Source organism: Typopeltis vanoorti, chromosome 18, assembly GCF_054136105.1.
Source record: "Typopeltis vanoorti isolate ZY-2024b chromosome 18, IOZ_Tvanoo_1.0, whole genome shotgun sequence".
Lineage (NCBI taxonomy): Eukaryota > Metazoa > Arthropoda > Arachnida > Uropygi > Thelyphonidae > Typopeltis > Typopeltis vanoorti.
The window spans coordinates 9,946,302-9,966,312 of record NC_143566.1 but is presented as its reverse complement, the minus strand read 5'-3'; the positions used below and the strand labels follow the sequence as shown (position 1 = coordinate 9,966,312).

Below are 20,011 nucleotides of genomic sequence, written 5' to 3'. Positions count from 1 at the left end.
GGTGGTATGGTCACTTACATAGAATGGGTGAAGAAAGATTAGTGAAACAAGTGTTCTCTGCCAGGTTGGCAGCAAAACGACCCAGAGGAAGACCATGATACAGGTGGATTTATATGGTACAAAGTGCCTTAGCCGATAGAAATATAAGATTTGATAATATTGGAGTCTTGACAAGTAACAGACTGATCTGGAAGAAAATTGTAGATAGGAAGTTAGTAATGATGTAAATTTTTCATGTAGTACTATCATATTCTGTACACCCCTTGAGGGTACATGGCAGGAATATGATGATGATTTGATGATGATAAAAAGATCTACTGACTCCATAGAAAAAGTGAAGATTGGTTCCAAACCTGAAATATAAGCAAAATAATGAAAAAAACAAACATTAAATTTGTTACGATTGTAAGATTTTTATTTACATTTCATGGAGAATACACATATAATGAATTTTAATAACTTAAAAAAAACATATTCATATCAATGAAGGGGATAATAAATCCTTCATTATTTTATTTTAAAGCCGGATACGAAACTTGGATATCGAAATCAAAGATTCTCATGCCGAAGAACTATCGGCGAGTCCAGGCATAAGTGATCACCTGGGTAGTACAACACTAGGGCAACTCGTTGCAAAGGTGGAGCAAGCTTCGTCACTATCCTTAATATTTTCTCATAATGTAAAACGCAGCCCCTAGGAGATGTATTATTACTGTTTTACATTATGAGAAGTCACTACACAGACCGGTTTCGACCTTTATTGAGGTCTCATCAGTGAGTAGGTAGACCTGGAATACCAAGGTTTAAAGTGAACCGAACTTTAGTCAGTCTCATATGGTGGTAGCAGGGGTTTTTCATCCTATATATAGGCAAATCAGCCGTATACATGCACACAATTGACGGGCAAAAAATACTATTAGGCAGTAGATAGCATTGTGTGTAGATAATGTATTAAGTAGTGTAAACAGTGAGTTGTGTGGAGTGCCCTTCCACAACGGAGTCTTGGATTTCTTGGTGGGGTAACGTAATAATAATGAGATAATAAATTAATTGAATTTCATACATATACCCCCCACTAACGAATTGCCAGAGCGGTGTACCCATATATTATTATTACTACGATAAAGAGCCACGAGGCTATTTTTATGGCGGTGTAAATTATCCCCTCTTTATTATTCCCTGGACTTATTTTACGCCCCCAGAAAAATAGCCTCTTAGCTCTTTAACATATTCATTTCAATTGTTTGCTAAGGATTCTATAAAAAAAATTACGTTATTCGCTATCAGTTTCTGACATAAACGCGAAGGCTTTCGTTTTCGTGAGACTTTAATATCACTGGAACTACTAGATATGGTATTATCGTCATCGACTTTTGCCTCAACTTGTGGAATTCTTCTTGTCACTTGTCATGTCTTGAACAAAAGTACCACTGGTTGTTTCAGTAGTTTTAGGCATGAACTCAGTTATTAATCGCTGTGTTGATGCTTTAGATAAGTCGCGATATAATTCTCTGTATGAAGACATTAACAACTTAAGTTCACGTGAAAACTTCCCAGCACATTCTTCATTTGGATCATGTCCGGCAAAATAATTGCCTAAATTACTGGCCAGTTTAAGACCTTTAATAATATCAGCAGTAAAAGTAGGATTATCTTGATCATTATCATTAACTTCTTCGCTTTCAGGAGTCTCAGAAACAATCTCCAATATTTCGTCTTCGCTAAGAGGTTTATCAATTAACAATTCTTCGATATCTGCTGACGTAAGATCATCGAATCCTTCTCTGCCAATTTCACATGCCGAACTTATTATATTAGGGAATTCTGCAGTATGATTGAAGGAAACAGGAGCATTCTCTTTAACACATGCGGTGTACTAAATAACTTTCCAGCATGCATTCATAGTTTCTGATCTCAATTCAGATAACGATAATCGAACCTGATCAATACAATCCATAATTGAAAATTTTTTCAGTGTTTCATCATCATTAACTTGTTCAAAACGTACTGAAATGTTCGCCTGACATATGTTTAATCTGTTCATTTGGGTGTTCTATGGCAGGATGACCAGGTGCATTATCAAGAATCAAAAGCATTTTAAATTCGAGACCCTTGTCATTCAAATAGCATCTAACTTCTGGCACAAAATGTTTGTGGAACCACTCTGAAAATATCAATGGTCACCCAAACTTTTTTGTTGACCATCCAATGAACTGGCAATTTTTGAAAATCTATGCCTTTCATTGGCCGTGATCTTAATGATCGATTTATGAGCAGTGGTTTTAACATCCCATCTCCTAAAGCGTTCGAACAAAATAGGAGTGTCATGTGATCCTTTGCTGCTTTGAACCCACCAACAGTTTTTTGCATTTTTGATACGTAAGTTCTGTTTGGCATTTTTTCCCAGAAAAGGCCGGTTTCATCCATATTCCAAACTTGTTCACGAGTGTAACTCCATCTTCAATTATTTTAGCAAGTTTTTGTGGAAATACTTTAGCAGCTGTTTAATCAGCAGAAGCCGTTTCACCTTTAATTTTTATATTATGAAGAGCATGTCTTTTAATAAACTTAGCCAGCCAACCATTACTTGAATGAAATTCATATTTTTTCCTCGATTGAGATGAAGTATCTGGCTGCAGTTTTTTAATCTGTTCATAAAATCTCAATGATGATTGCTTGATGGAATTTCCATCAACTGGCATTCTTTTTTTTTGTACATCTATCCACATCACTAAATCTTTTTCGGCCTTTTCTAGGACAACATCTCTTGTGTGTGATGATAATTTTGCACTCGATTTTGTACCAGAACATACCGCTTTTCTAATAGCCTCTTCATTTTCTTTATAGAACTGACAGTTGATTCACGGACTCCAAAATGCATACCCGCAGCCATTGCACCTTCCCCAGTTTGAAGATGATCTAAAATTTGAATTTTTATATCCAAGGAAACTGCTTATTTTTTTTTTTCTTTTTTTTTTTTGGTTATTGGCAACATCATGTGAGGGCTAGATTAAAATCTTCGGTTAATGAAATGAAAGTTTGAAAATTACATGTAGCTTACCATTTATTATTTCTTGGCAAAATTATTAATTTTATAATGTGATTTTTATTTTGATTTCACTTAAAAAAATACAAATGCAAAAAATGCAGTAACTGTGTTGTCTACTTAAACACCAAATTCAAACTGCTATGAACTGCTTTTTTTATGTGCAGTCAGTTATGTAATTCGGGGAATTCCCAATAAATGAAATTTGTAAGAATTTCATTTATTGGGAATTTTCTTAATTGAATCGAGAATGCAATTCTACAAAATTCTCAGAATTTTCTTGAGTTAGGATTTTTTCTTAACTTAGACTTTAGGTTGGTCGCGTAAAAGTGAATAAAAATCGTGTAAAAATTATTTTTGATATCCCAATTCGGATATCTAGTGTTTGGACCTGTCTGGGACAGACAGAAAGTTTTCAAGTAACAGTTGGCTTGCAACAAGAGTCAGCATTAAGTCCGTTTCTGTTTAATATTGTGATGAAGGTTGTAACAGAGGAGGTGAGAGAAGATGCGCCTTGGACAGTGTTGTATGCAGATGACATCTTGCTGTGTGCAGATTCAAGAGAAGGAGCAGGAACTAAACTGGAAAGATGGAGAAAAGTACTGGAAGAGAGATATGAGACCGAGCAGAAGACAGAGTATATGTGTTGCACAGTGCGCAGCGGATAGGAGACAGATCTGGAGCTGGAAGGAAATGTCATCAGGACGGTGAGAGACTTTAGATACTTAGGTTCAACAGTGGAAGAAGATGGAGGAGCTGAGAAGGAAGTGGGTTGGAGGAACTGGAGGGAGATGGCTGGAGTGTTATGCAATAAGAGGGTGCCGATCAATCTGAAAGGCAAAATCTATAGGACAGTAGTGAGGCTAGCTATGACATATGCTATAGAAACTGTGGCCCTGAGGGAAAATAACATCAGCAGGATGGAAGTAGCAGAGATGAGAATGCTTAGGTGGATGTGCGGTGTAACCAGAAAGGATCGTCTGAGAAATGACTATGTCAGGGGAACAGTGAAAGTTACGAACTTAGGAGCAAAAATACAGGAGGCAAGGTTGAGCTGGTTTGGTCAGGTGATGAGGAGGGAGGACGAATATGTGGGAAGAAGGGTCATGCAGATGGATGTGCAAGGAAGGCGGAAGCTTGGGCGGCCAAAGAAGAGATGGAAGGAGCTGGTAGAAGAGGACTTGAGGATGAAGAACTTGGATGTGGTGACAGCCCAAGACAGGAATGTGTGGAGGAGACTCATTATAAACAGTGACCCCACTTAAGTGGGAGAAGAAGAAGAATTCGCGTAAAAAAAAATTCACATAAAAAGAGGTTTAGGTGTATACTAGAGGGTCCCCGACTCCTACGGTGCCCAAGCCCCCCCTGACTTCTGGACCGGTAAGCTGGCTCTCCTTGAATTCTGATGACTCGAAAGGGGGGGGGGGGATTCCTCCCCCTGGTGCCTACGCTGCCCAAACCTGAGTTCTGGACTGGTAGGCTGGTTCTCCTTGACCCCTTTCGAGTCTTCAAAATTCAAGAATTGGTACTCCAGTTCTTGAATTTTGAAGACTCGAAAGGGGTTTCTTCCCCCCTATGGCACCCCCCCCCCCAAGTTCCAGACTGGTAGGCCAGTTCTCCTTGAATTATGATGGCTCTAATTTTGAAAACTCAAAAGCCCCCTCCCCCCCCAGTTCTGGACCGGTAGGCTGGCTCTCCTTGAATTCTGATGACTTGAATTTTGAAGACTCGAAAGGGGGGGATTCCTCCCCCTGGCACCTATGCCGCCCAAACCCCCCGAGTTCCGGACTGGTAGGCCGGCTCTCCTTGAATTCTGATGACTCGAATTTTGAAGACTCGAAAGGGGGGGATTCCTCCCCCTGGCACCTACGCTGCCCAAACCTGAGTTCCGGACTGGTAGGCCGGTTCTCCTTGACCCCTTTCGAGTCTTCAAAATTCAAGAATTGGTACTCCAGTTCTTGAATTTTGAAGACTCGAAAGGGGTTTCTTCCCCCCTATGGCACCCCCCTCCAATTTCCTGACTGGTAGGCCAGTTCTCCTTGAATTATGATGGCTCGAATTTTGAAAACTCAACCCCCCCCCCCGAGTTCTGGACTGGTAGGCCAGTTCGCCTTGAATTCGGACGACTCGAATTTTGAAGACTCGACACTCAGGGTAGCCCCTGAGTTTCAAATAACTTGACAAAAAACATTACAAAAAATCTTTTTTATATTATAGAGTAGATATATGTTATCTTTTTATATTAATAATATACTTTTACCACAACGAAACCTTTTAGGTTGTTTATTTTAGTAATTTATTTATGCACCTACTGAGAGAGTTCACTTATGAACAATATAATTTTTTGATATGAGATGACTACTATAGTTGGACTGGGGGTTTTTGGCTTCTTAATGCGTCTGCCTATTCTCTAATGAAAACCAAGTCGGAAACAGCAGTTGGGCCAGTGAAACCTAAACACACTAATAAAAGGTCAATATATGAACTCATGGGCTGAGTTCATTTAAATTAAATGCAGAAATTTCCTGATAGTACCAGGAAAATATGTCAAAGATTTAACCCACACTGCAAAATAAAAATGGAATTAAGTTATTACAGTTTTGTACAGACAATGACTGAGAATAAATAACACATTCTATAACAAAGAAAATCATAAAATAACAGGAAGAAATCTTTATTGTGGATATCTTTAGGAAGCACATCCACAATAAACTACACACACACACACACACACACACACACACACACACACACACACAAAATAACGGAAAGAAATATCTTTAGGAAGCATATCCACAATACACTATATATGGGGGGGGGGTAACAGTAAGGTAACAAAAGTGTTACCTTACTGTTCCAAACAGTAAGGTAACACTTTTGTTTTTCTTGAGGATGTTTAATAATAGGAAGTTGAAATTATACACCAAGAAATAAGTGAACATGCATTATTACTTTTTCCCAAAGTGTCCAAATTTATTAATGCACTTGTCCCAAAGATAGTTGAGTTTATTAATAACAGTACTGAAGAAGTCCCATGCCCACACCTGTAACACAGCCTAATGAACTTCCTCATCCATAGTGAAATGCTTTTCAAAAAGATGTGTCTTGAGGGGTCGAACAAGTGGAAGGCTGAAGGGGTGGGGGGCATATGGCAGAGTTTCCCAATGATTACAGCACACCACTTACTAGTGGTATGTACAGAATGTGGAGTAGCATTGTCATGCACCAATATCACACCACTTGTCAAGAGTCCTAATTTTTACATCAAATGTTGGCTTTCATTTTGCCAATGGGGCACAGTAAAACTCTGCATTGATTGCTTCTCCCTTTGCAAGAAATCCACCAACAGAACAACTTAGCAATTCCGGAACACTGTAGCCATGACTTTTGGAATGGTGGGAACAGTATTGAATTTTTTGCGCACAGGAGATTGTGGATGTTTCCAGGTCATGGAGTCGTGTTTGTTCTCTGGAGTAAAGTGATGAACTAATGTTTCATCACTTTACTTGTTCTCGTATAACAAGGGAAACGAGAAAATCCTTGCCTTTGTCGCTGTATTGCAACAGATTCTCCAGACACATCCCTGTGTGTTGTCTTGTACTCCTCTGACAATTGTTGGGGGCACCTAGCAGGAGCATACCTTTCGAAAGCTAAGGACATGGTAAACAATTTCATAAACAGTGGACTTAAGTTCACCACTTGTGCAATTTCATGCAGTTTCACTGGTCTTCAAGAATGAAGCCCTTAATGTATGAAATGTCTTCTCTTCTGTCTTGCTCGATGAAGGCCTGCCCTCCCAGTGTCGATCTTCAGGATCACCACGGTCCGCTTTAAATTTATTGCACAAAAAAAAAAAAAAACACACACACCTGCTTCTTTGACATCACCTTTCACTATACACAGTAACCAGTTCATAGTGAATGTCACTTGGTGAACCCCATTTTACTTGCAAAAAACAAATAACTTCACAGACACTTGATTGGGACCATACTGCATTGTAGCTCTGCAATCTTGCAACTGGAATTAGCTTTGAGGTGACTGCAATCATCACACTGTAATGGCAATCTTTTTTAATATTATTAATGGGTTCGCCATGTTTTATCTCATTCCCTTTTACCATTATTAAGAAAGAAATGTGTTACATTACTTTTCGTAAATCCCCTGTAATAACATAAAGGAAAAGCAGCATGGGAAGGATTACCTTTGATTTGCTTACACTTGGATAAATTATTAAACAAGAATATAATTTCATGTCAAATGTAATTTACTTTGTAATCAAGTTAATAATAAAAAAAAAACTTTCTACAACTATCTCTGATCTAGAATATATTTAATAACAAGTAGTAAAAAGGTGATACACTTTTTTACTACTTGTATATGGAAAATAAATATATGACTTATGGAAGTTTTTCGCTTGGCTATGCTACTAATTATATATTGGGTTTTATCCTTTATCCAAGTGTAGGCAACAAAGTTTGCACCTGAAGTACTTTCAGGACTGGGGCAATTCGTGGTAAAAGTGGTTTAAGTTCTCATCACTAGCCTTAGTATCTCCCAATATGCAGTCAGTTTTATTTCCCTTTTTTGCATTATGGGAGATACTAAGGTAAGTTACGAGAACTTATACTGCCTTTACCACGAGTTGCCCCAGTCCTGAAAGTACTTCAGGCGCAAACTTTGTTGCTTACACTTGGATAAAGGATAAAACCCAATATATAATTAGTAAATATATGACTTCTGCATTAATTCAACCTTGGTATCTTCCTTGATCTGGCTCACACTGGTGACATTTAATAATGTTTGTCTCTGGACTTGCTTGCTTCCTGGGGAGTAGAATGAGGTTTTGCTGGGTAGCAGATTTTTGCCTATCAGCGGAGTGGAACCACCATTTAGTTTCCTTTCCAGGAGTGATTTGAGTCACTCCTGGAAAGGAAATGATTACTCCCAACTAAATGAGGATCTACAAGGAGTGATTTGAGTCACTCCTGGAAAGGAAATGATTACTCCCAACTAAATGAGGATCTACAAGATTACTCTAAATCTTGTAGATCCTCCTAGTTTTGGTGGAAGCACCCCTCCCTGCACTTTAACAATACCTCAGTAAAGGTCAAACCAGTCTGGGTTTTGACCTGAGACAATTGATGTGAAATCAACATCCTCTCTATATAAGTAGCCTAGTTGTGAAGATAACTTAATGTGCAAATTTTACTTTGCTTACACTTGGATAAAGGATTAAGCAAGAATATGATTTACTTTGTAACCAAAAGAAACAACTTTTTACAACCATCATAAAAAAAAGGAAGCATTAGGCCTGAAAAACTAATCGATATTAGAATTCTAATGCTATATCATTACCTGATATAGCAACTAAGCATTCAGAGAATTTCTTTTAAGTAGTAGCATGCAGATAATAAGATTAAAGAGATTAAAAAGCATAAGATTTAGCTCAATCATTATAAGAAGACAATATTGAAAACATCTTTAACTAAAGGTGGGAATCTTAAAGAAATGATATCGAAAAAATAGCATGGAATGGAATGCCTTAGCAGATAGAGTTGAGGAAGTTCAGAGGAAGCTAAGCTTCCTCTGAACTTCCTCAACTTATTGTTAAGCAAATGAAGATAAATAATATTTTAATTAAGTATTAAAAAAAGTGTTTATCAGAAAACAAGTACCAGATGAATGGAGGAAAAGTACTATAGTGTCATTTTTAATACAGAATAGATGTAAATAATTAAAGAGGGATTAATGTGTCATTAGCTACCTTAAAATATGATTATAAATGATGAACAATCAGATCTAAAATCTGATTGTTCATCATTTTCAGTAAAAAAAAAAAACAGCTAATAGAACAATCAGTAAAATATAACACTCCAGTTTTTGTATGCTTTTATAGTTTTAAAGCACTTGATTATCAAATGCATAAAGCTTATCAAAAATATATATGCAGATAATAATGTGTAATAAATTTAAATGAAGAAAACACTTTGGCATTGTAATTTGTTTTAGTCACTGACTGTTCATTAGCTATGTGCTAAAGCCTATTACTGTTGGATAAATTTGTTTTAAAATCTGTAAAAAATTACAGAACCAAAAAATAAAAAGTTAAATGGAATAAAAAATTGATAATAATATAGTAAATGTAATCTGCTATGCTAATAACTACATAGATTCTTGGTAAACTTGTAAAGAGTTTACAAAGAGAAACATTTATTTAAAACTGATTTGACAAAAATGTAATGTGATAGATGTAAAAGATGCAATGCAACAGCACCAGACTATGGCTTTAGGCAACTTGAACATCTTCTCTCTGACAGGGAAGGAGTTGGAACTGGTCGAGGAAGCCAAGCGCTACCGGCTGGACTTAGTCGGGCTTTCTTCGACCAAGAGGAGAGGCTCTGGAACTGTCGACCTGGATAAGGGGTGAAAGCTCTACTGCTCTGGTATGAGCCCGACAATGTCTGCTCAGGCGGGTGTGGGGATACTCACAAGCCTCCAGCTGTCAGACTGTGTTGCTGAGTGGATCCCATTGGGGGGACGGGTATGTGTGTTAAGGCTTCAGATGAAAAACCATGATTTGGCTGTGGTGCAAGCCTATGCACCAAATCTGGAGTCAGAATACTCTGCCTTCCTAGAGGAAGTGGATGCTGCTTTTGACAGGGTGGCATACATGGAATCAGTCCTGCTGATGGGTGACTTCAATGCATATGTTGAAAAACAGATGACCAGACATGGAGGGGTGTGGTTGGGAGGAACAGCACCCCTGACCTTAACGCAAATGGGTTGACATTATTGGACTTCTGCTGTACTAACAGCTTGTCCATAATAAATACCTTCTTCCAGCACCGAGAAGTCCATAATACACCTGGTACAAGGATACACTAGAACAAAGGTCTCTGATTGACTTCTTTATAGTCTCAGCAGACCTATTTTCCTCAGTGTTGGACGTTCGTGTGAGAAGAGTGGCAGAACTGTCAACTGACCACCACCTTGTTGTGTGCACTCTACGGCTTCAGAAACCAGATGCTACCATCAAGGCTGGTAGGCCTAAGCAGCAATACCGCGTGAAATGGGAGGCATTGAAAAATGAAGCTGTGAGGAAGAATTTTGCAGAGAACATTTCCTCCAGGTTCAAAGAGATTCCCAAGCATACTGCAGATGTTGAAGAGGAGTGGAAGCTGTTCATAACAGCTGTCACTGCCTCTGCACTCTCATGCTGTGGCAATGGGCAGTGAGAAGAGGACACCTTGGTTGAACCAAAAAGTCCAAAAAAGGAGTCCTACCTAACATGGCTTAGGGTCAGGTCATTTGAGATGCGTTTGCGGTATGCTGAGGCATGAAAAGCTGCTGCTGAGCCAGTAAAGACAGCAAAGCAGAAGACTTGGGAATCCTTTGGAGAAAGATTAGACTCATCCTATGCAAATGCAAACAAGGTATTCTGGCAGAGCATCCTCCGCCTTCGAGGGAGGAAATTGTGTGCAGCAAGGGCAATTAAAGCCTCTGATGATGCACTTTTAACAACCGAGAAGGATATTCTCCACAGATGGAGGGAATACTTTGAGAGTTCTTAACCCGGGTGGCCCAGCAGTTGTGAACATCCAAGAGGCTCAGATCGGGGCAACGACTAGTCTCACAGCAGAAGAGGTCCATTTAGCAATAAAATCGCTAAAATCGGGCAAGGCAATGATGAAATTCAGCCCGAAATGCTGAAAGCCTTAAATCGAGACGGTGTTCTCTGGCTGACTCGACTGTGTCAGGCTGCTTGGATATCTGAGCGAGCACCAAAGCAATGGCAGATAGGCATAATATTACCAGTCTTCAAGAAGGGAGACCAGAAGGATTGCAGTAACTATTGTGGCATCTCTCTGCTCAGCCTGCCTGGGAAAGCGTATGCTAGGTGCTTGGAAAGACAGTGCAGGAGCATAGTTGAGTGAAAGTTCCAGGAAGAACAATGTGGCTTTCGTCCTGGTAGAAGCACAACTAACCAAATCTTCACTTTAAGGCAAGTCTTTGAGAAATCTTGGGAATATGCCAGGAATGTCTACACATGTTTTGTGGACTTGGAGAAGGCATGTGACTGGGTTCCTCGGGATAAGCTTTGGCAAGTAGTACAGAAGTATAGAGTGGATGGCCAACTATTAGCTGCCATCAAGTCCGTCCCTGTATGAATACCCAGAGTTTTGTGTCAGGGTAAAGAGCACAAAGTCTGAACCTTTCACAGTCTCCGTTGGCCTCCGCCAAGGGTGTGTTCTGTCACCCCTTCTTTTCATAATATTTATGGACAGGATTGATAGGCACAGCCAAGGCAGTGAGTGTGTCAGAATTGGAAGATGTAGCATTGGACGTCTGGTTTTTGCAGATTACCTAGTTCTGCTTAGCTCTTCCACAGATGACCTCCAGCAGACCCTGGATAGGTTTGTAGCTGTTTCTGCAGACACCGGAATGAAGATCAGTGTGGCCAAAACTGAAACATTTGTGGTCTCAAGACAACCATCCAGGTTCACACTACATGTAAGTGGAGTCCAAATGTGGCAGGTGGAGAAGTTTAAATACCTTGGGTCCATATTCACAAATGGGACATAGAGCTAGATACTCGAATTGGCTTAGCAAGCTCAATATTGCGGGAGCTTGGCCGTTCGGTAGTATTGAAGCGGGAGTTAAGCCAGAAGGCAAACTGGCTGTCTTTAATACAGTCTATGTCCTTATCCTCACCTATGGTCATGAGAGTTAGGTAATGACTGAAAAAATGTTGACACGAATCCAACCGGCTGAAATGAGGTTCCTCTGAGTGGTTGTGGGGCTGACAAGACTCGACAGAGTCGGAAGCTCTGCAAATCGGGAAACCCTCAATACTCAATCGCTGCTTCTCCATTTTGATAGATCCGTTTTGATAGTTACGTTGGTATGGGCACCTGGTCAGAATGCCACAAGAGAGGCTCCCTCAGCAGGCCCTCTTTGCCAAGCCAGAGGGTGGAAGGCCAAGGACTCGCTGGATAGATTATATCCAAAACCTTGGGTGGACACCTTTGGGAATCCCACCAGAACACCTGAGCTTGGTGGCAGAGGATCGTGACCATTGGAAGTTCCTCTTTCAGCTGTTGCCCCCCACAACCCAATTAGTAAAGGTGGGCCTTGAAGATGTATGTATGTATGTAATGTGATAACAAGGGGGAAAAAAATGTCAAAACACTAGTGATTAGTACACAACCAATCAGCTATGTAGTCAGAAATAAATAAAAACTAATAGAGCAAGTGACAAATTTTAAATATTTAGGCATTAGATTATTTCAGACAGATTAGATTATAATAGAAAAGGAAATAAAATAGCAATCATGCAAAGTAAACAAGATTTCTGGCTATTAGAACAATGCGGAACAATAAGAATTTAAATATTATGACTAAGTTATACACATGATGTGTATAGCTTAGTTATAATATTTAAATTTTTTACGCACTGTGTAAAACTAGCTAAACAAAAGTCATGGGAATACTTTGGTAAGAACATAGAAATTAAATATCAGGAGGGTGGCAAAATATTCTGGAGGCTGTTGAAAAGCTCAGAAATGAAGGAAGGAGTGCTGTAAAAGGGATTAGAGATGATAAAGGTGACATGAAAACTGGGAAAAAAGATATCCATGATGTATGGAGTAAGTCAAAAAATTGCTAAATTAAAGAGTGACAGCACAGTGGTAAAAAAACACTCAGCTGGCATGCAATCTGCAGTGTGTATATATATATATGTATATATATATATATATATCCATACTTGAAGTAAAAAAGCCATCAATCTGAAATGTGGAAAGGCAGCAGGAGTAGATGATATTTAACCAGAAATGTTCAAGTATGAAGGGATAAAAGTATTACAGTGGTTGCACAGCATAATTGAGAAGGTCTGGACAGAGGGACAAATTCCAGCTGATTGGAGTAGAGGTTTCATAGTACCCATATATAAAATAAAAAGGGAAATAGAACTGAATGTGAGAATATGCTCCCTGAATTTCAGTTTTCTAGCAGAGGTATTTCCCTGCTGAGTGTTGTTGGTAAAACTTTTGCGAATACACTTCAGAAACAATTTAGAAGCATTGTGGAAGGGAAGCTTGGTGAAGAACAGCTGGATTCAGGCCAAATACAGGCTATCAGGATCACATTTTCACTTTATGACAATTTGTTGAGAAATCGTGGGAATATAAGAAAGATCTGTATTAAGTTTTGTTGACCTGCAAAAGGCATATGACAAGGTGCTAAGAGAAAAGCTAATCAAAATGCTACAGTTATATGGTGTCCATGGGGCATTATATCAAGCAATACTTCAAGAAAGTGCTCATTGAACAACTCCACTATGTCCTCTGCATCAGTCACTCTATTTCCATTTTTATCCCACAAAGTCATTCTTCCACAATCATTTCTCCTCCTACTGGCCACATAGCTAAAAAAATTCCCTAGGATTTTCTTTGGATCTTAGTGCTAATCTCTTCTCATATTCTAGTTTTGCCTTCCTCACCATACTGGTCACTCTCCTGACCTGCATCATATATTCTTCATGTATCTGCCCTCTACCTCTCTCCTTATATCTCTTCCATAATCTCTTTTTCAACTGCAGTTCCTGTTTGATGTTGTTTGTCATCCACTTTACGGTAAATTGTGTCCACTTTTTCACTCGTGGAATACAGCTTACTATTACTGCTGACATATATCCTTTCACAATTTCCCAAGCGCTAATGATATCCTGGCCTTCCAATTCTGCCCTCCATGGGACTGCCTCTAGTTGATACATAAGACTATTATAATCACCTGCCTTATAATTCCACATGCATTCCCTTTTCTTTAATACACCTGTATGTCTTTCATCTTCCAAGTCAAAACCACATGGTCACTCTGTGTCATGTACTGTCCAACTGGTGGGAGAGATGTCATCTCACTTATTATCAGCTCTTCTGAAGCTTTGACCAAATCCAAACTCTTGAACCTCTTGTTCCCTCTATTACATGTTGCCTAAGACATTTGTCCCTCAAGAATTCTAGAAATTCCATCCCCTTATTACTACATGCATTTTCTTCTTCCTAGCTTATACTGCTATAGTTAAAATCTCCCATAACAATCATTTTTCTTGCACTTGCCAAGCTCAACTGCCTAAACATCTCCCTCTCCATCCTCCATGCTCCCTGGTTTATAGCAACACCCCACTAAATATCCTGTCTTGGCCACTTCTACCTCACACTATATGCTTTCAAAACCATTCCAAAGCCTCCACTCTTAGAGGACATAAATCATCACTTATCATAAGCAGTACTCCATCACCATGTTTTCCTTTCCTATCCTGCCGAAAATGCTGTACTCTGCCACTTCAATTCCTGTTATCATATCATCCTCTGTCAACCACATCTCAGAGAACCCAATGATCTTTGGCCAGGCTTGCGCTATCCTCGCCACCAATTCATCTCCTTTATTTCAGATACACTTGGCCTTAGTATAGGGCATAAAAATGTCACTGCTTCTATACCTATCGTTCTCCCCTCTCGACCCCACTGGACTCAGTGTTACATGATGTGGTCCCCCTTCCCCCAAGCATTAATTCCCACGAGAGGCCACCCCTGCTACCATCCACCCTGGGAATTCTAGTTTCCCTGCATTGACACACTGACTCGTTCAGAAAACAGCAATCTCTCCAGACGCCTTCGTCCTTCCTCATTCAAATGCAAGCTGTCTCTCACATACAGTTCCCCCTCTGTCCTCAAATGCCCTCCAAGCATCCACACATTCCAATCCTCTCTTCTGACACATTCTGGCTATTAAGCCTATTCAGTATTACTGCTCTTCTGCTGAACTCATCACTATCATACCTGGGCAACAGCCACACACACAATCTTTCCTCTCCGTGTTTTCTTTTGTGCAACCTCAAGCAAGAATCTCAGATCTCTCACTGCCTGATTCACATTGCCTCTCAAGTCATTCGTGCCCACCATCACAATTATTTCATCCATCATTTCACCCCTCTTAATTACCATAGCCACATTTTCTATCATCCCTCCAGGCAAACACACCTCTGGCATCCTATCTTGCACACCTGAGATCATCGAGTCTCCATACATCACACCTCTAACAGTTCTGTTCCTTGATTGCTCACCTGCATCCCTCACTCTCTCTCTCTCTCCTCTAACCCTTTCTCTCTGTGTTCCCCTACTTACCTGCTGTCCTGGCATCACTATCCCTGGTTCCAGCACTCCTTCGCATTTCCTCTCTCTGACTGTTTCCATTCTCCCCTCCTCTATCATTCCCATAACTCTCTCTCACTCCCTCTCTCTTCTACTCTTTCTATTCTCTCCTCTTCTAGCATTCCCATACCTCTCTCTCATTCCCTCTCTCCCGCTGTTTCTGTACTCTCTTCTTCTTCTATCATTCTGTAAACCTCTCGCTCATTCCCTCTCTCCTACTGCTTCTATACTCTCCTCTTCTGTCATTCCTAAAACTTTCTCTCACTCCTACTCTGATTTGCCTTGCATTCATCTCTTCCATTCTCCTAATCTCATCTTTCATACTTCTCATCTCATTCACAAGACATTCCACCTCCTCCTTCATCTCATCTATCCCTCTCGCTTGTCATTCTCTCCTATCATACTACTCATCTTCCGACATTCATTTCCCATCCCTGATGCAACTATGATGTAAATTTTTCATGTAGTATAATATCTTGTACTCCCCTTGAGGGTACATGTGAGGAATTTGATGATGATGAACTAAGCTATAAGAAGAGGTTTAACTTATGCATCTGAAACAAATGCTGAAACATATAAAACAATTAAACACTACTATAGAAGACAGGGGGGAACTGTGGAACAAAAAAATTTGGTAAGCTCTGAAATGAAGATGAATAAAATTGTGCCTTATAACATGCAAGTAATGGATAGTAAACATTCATTTATTGGTTGTAAGGCACAATTTTTTGTATATGCTTTCATTTCTTAAATTAAAGGAATAGTATAAGCATATTAACAGAATGCAAAATGATAGAAAAATGGAAGTCAAGTACTAAAAGATCAGTTAGGAACCAGTGGAAAGACTGCAGTAGGTCTGAGACTTAGACAAAAGAGAAAAATATGAGGAATATGGCTGGACATTTCTAGGATGGTATGTCTTAAAGCTTGCAGGAATAACATCATTTTACTCTGTATATTGACATTTAAAGTAAAAAAAAAACAAAACCTACAAGCCTTACTTGTAAGCCTTACTCTTGCTCTCATAGGAATATTATGTAAATTGAAATCTTTTTAAAAAATTAGAATATACAATAGTAACCAAAATTAGTTTGGCATTTTATTAAAAGTCAGCATTAATTGTTTTATACCTTTATTTTGTTATTGATGCTATTTCTCCTTTTCCCACTATTCAGTTATTTTGTAATTTTAAATTAGAATTGTAATAACATAATTTGTTTTGTTTCATGTGTTTATCAGTGAAGCATATAAAAAATGTGGATGGAATTATGGGATTGTATCGTGGAATTACCCCAAAATTATGCACAAATGTTGTGAATTCTGCTGTTTATGCTGTAGTCATAGAGGTAAGAATTCAATATTTTTTCAATCTTCCTTTTGTTTCATCTTGGATTACAACATAATTTTATATATAACATGATATAATCAGAATATTACAGAGGCATCACCCTTCTTGTCACTATAAAATTCTAAACAGAATGCTTCTAAACCTAAATGAACCATATATAACACCTCTTCTCTTCAAAAATCAATTCACAAAGAACTACTCTCATTACACAATCACTATCACTACAGAAAAAACCCTCAAATTTTTTTATTATTATGCCATATACTTGCAAATAATTAAAGCAGTCGTAGAATGCCATAACACTGCCACACAAGAATAATGGAGAAATGCCTGAGAGCTCTTTTGTTTCCGCTAGAATCCTTTAGGAAGATTTTTTGGCACTATATTTTTTTCCATTATTACCCTTGACAATGTTTTAGACTCAACTCACAGGAAATGGCTACAGAAAATAGCACTTGAAGACTTAATAGACTCAGTTGAGAAGTCTTTGCTTTGCAGGTGATATGTTGATTGATTCCATCATTCAGACTGCTCAAGATCATCAAAACAGATATACGAGAATGGTCTGAAAAGTTCTCAGCCTTGGCCATAGATGCAACACTATCGACAAGATTTTTTTTTCTAAGTTGAAATATCTGTCATAAGCATCCATGTGAAATTGCAAGTCATTCTATCAGGTAGTTTGTTTTATACAGCTGTCTGAAACAAAAGTGTTGTCTCTATCCCTTGAAATGAATAAAATTGAGTATCTTGCAGTTATAAAATTCTTTGTAAACGAAGGTTTAACGCCAAAAGAAATTCATTTGAAGTTCATAGAAGTTTATGGGCACTCTTCTCCTTTATTAATAATTAGTAAAATAATCATTTCGATACGTGTGTTTTGTGTCCCTAAATTCTTAAATATGAATGCTGATCACCGTGTAACCTTAAAAGAAAGGCTCTTCTTCTTCATTTTCGACAATTAAGAAATGGGCTGTGAGTTTAAACGTGGCTGTACCAGCCTTCAAGATGATCCACATGAAGGACGTCCAAAAAGTGTAACAACACCAGAAATCATTGATCAAGTGCAAGATATGGTATTGGATGACCAGCGAGTACAAGTGCGTGAAATTGCTGAGACTATAGGCATTTCAAAAGAACGTGTTAGGATATATTTTGCATGAAGATTTGTAAATGAAAAAAGCTTTGCACAAGATGGGTGCCACACTTACTCATAGCAGATCAAAAATGCACTCGCATGAAAATCTCTGAACAGTGCTTGGAGTGTTTTAACAAGAATAAAACTGATTTTGTGCATCGATTTATTACTATGGATGAGACTTGGATTCACCATTACACACCAGAATCCAAACAGCAGTCAAAACAGTGGGCAGAAGCCATTTGTTCAGCACCAAAGAAGACAAAGTCGGTTCCATCAGCAGGAATGGTCATGGCATTGGTGTTTTGGGATGCTAAAGGCATTTTGTTTATTAATTATCTTGAAAAGGGTAAAACAATAACCGGAGAATATTATTCTGATCTTTTAACCAGAGTGAGAAAAGTCCTGGTTTGCAGAAGAAAAAAATCATCTTTCATCAGGACAATGCACCAGCCCACAAAGGTGTTTTGGCAATGGGAAAATTAAGGGATCTGCACTATGAGTTGTTGGAACATCTACCCTATTCCCCAGATTTGGCTCTCTCTGACTTTTCTCTTCCCAAAAGTAAAATTAATTTTTGCTGGTCAGCGTTTTTCTTCAAATCAAGAGGTGATTGCAGCTGTAGAGAGGTATTTTGTAGATCTTAATGAGAACCACTACATGGACGGGATAATGGCTCTGGAGCATTGCTGGAATAAATGTATTGGTCTTAAGGGAGATTATGTTGAAAAATAAAAATAATTTTTTTTGAAATTATACCTTCTTTTTTCATTGTTAGGCAAAGAACTTTTCAGGCCCCCCCCCTCTTATTTGCATTTTTTCACATTAAATTTAAACTCCACTTCTCACTCCTGTCCACTCTTCCAATATTTTATGGTTATCCTATAAAGAATTTAGCTCATCCAAAGAATCAACTACGCTTTTCACCCTTACTTCTTCTTCATAAGAAATTTTATTCTTAATGTTTGAACCTGAATTAATCATTTTTGAATATATAAAACAGCAGGAGCTTTTATAATGAACCTGTGGTATTCTGCTGCTAAGAACCTGGCTCTTTAAAGACTTTCCTGTAACCACTATGTCTTGTCATCTGTCAATTGGCAGGTGATGCACAATATGCAGCCTCTCCCTGTTACCCTGCCATCCCATGGTATAGTCTGTTTTCACAAAATTGAACTTGCTCTGGCCAATCCACAAGCATTCCTGTTGCAAAAGGATACCTTTCTGGTTGGAGAAAATGGGAACTAGGCTTACTAGAAATATCACCACTGGCATATTTTGGGAGCCTACTTGAAGTGGTAAATACCGTTTTTGGTCTCCAGAGCAGGGTTCTGATTTCTATTCCTCATCCACCCCCCCCCCCCTCTCTCTCACTTTCATGCATCATTTTCATTATTTCTTTTGCCAATTTTAGCATTCATATCATCCATAAGAATAATCATGTCATGCTTGATTATTGTTTCTATATACTTCTGTAGTTTTTCATAAAAGACCACCTTTTTTCCCAAGATGCTTATCATTTGTTGGTACATAAATCTGTGTGATATTTAATTTAATATATCTTGAATATGATTCAGCAATTACTGTTTGGTCACTTAATGGGTTTCCAATTCGTTAAATGCTTACTTGTCTCATCGGTCAGTGTAAGTGCCCCTTCATGTTTTTCATCAGATAAATAATACTCTACAGTTCTCTCTTTTACAAAACCTATCTGCTAAGTTTACTTATTCCTAACATATTTGTTCTGTATCATCTCATTTTCTTAACCTATTGTGTTTTCTTTTCAAAACATAGTTGTAACATTCCATATTGCAATTAGTGTTATTTGTTTAGATGAAATTGTTGACCTCACCTGATTCAAAAGTTCCTGTCTCCTTAAAACTTCATCCATGCATTATCTTCTCATGCTGTCTTAAATTTGAAGGCCTGGTTAGCTGAGCAATTAGTGTATCATGTCTCCAACCAGCAAACTGCGGGCATATTTTTCAGCAGATAGCCAATTTCATCACTTTATCTTACCCATTGTACTAACAGAGTCTAACTTCTTGAATATGATCATTAATAAAAAAAAAAGAAAAAAAAGTAAATTGTAACTGAGCTAACCAACTGGGTCATTTACTGTCTTTTCTTTCTGTTTGCAGAACAAGCAGAATGAACTTCTTAGTTTATGATAGTGGATGAAATGTCTTCCATTTGTCAACCACAAACTAAGACAAACTATTACTATTATTATGTGACACCTCCAGGGAGTCTAAGGACTTATTGGG

General features: G+C 38.5%; 1 protein-coding gene across 1 annotated transcript in view; it reads left to right on the top strand.

The window, feature by feature from the left end:
• The window catches only part of LOC150096482 (mitochondrial carrier homolog 2-like), a 295,508-nt gene that overhangs the window by 25,478 nt on the left and 250,019 nt on the right, over window positions 1-20,011 (top strand). Inside the window, exon 3 of the mRNA XM_090407808.1 lies at window positions 16,498-16,604. Within this exon, the coding sequence (XP_090263934.1) occupies window positions 16,498-16,604 (107 nt within the window). The remainder of the gene's footprint in view (window positions 1-16,497; window positions 16,605-20,011) is intronic.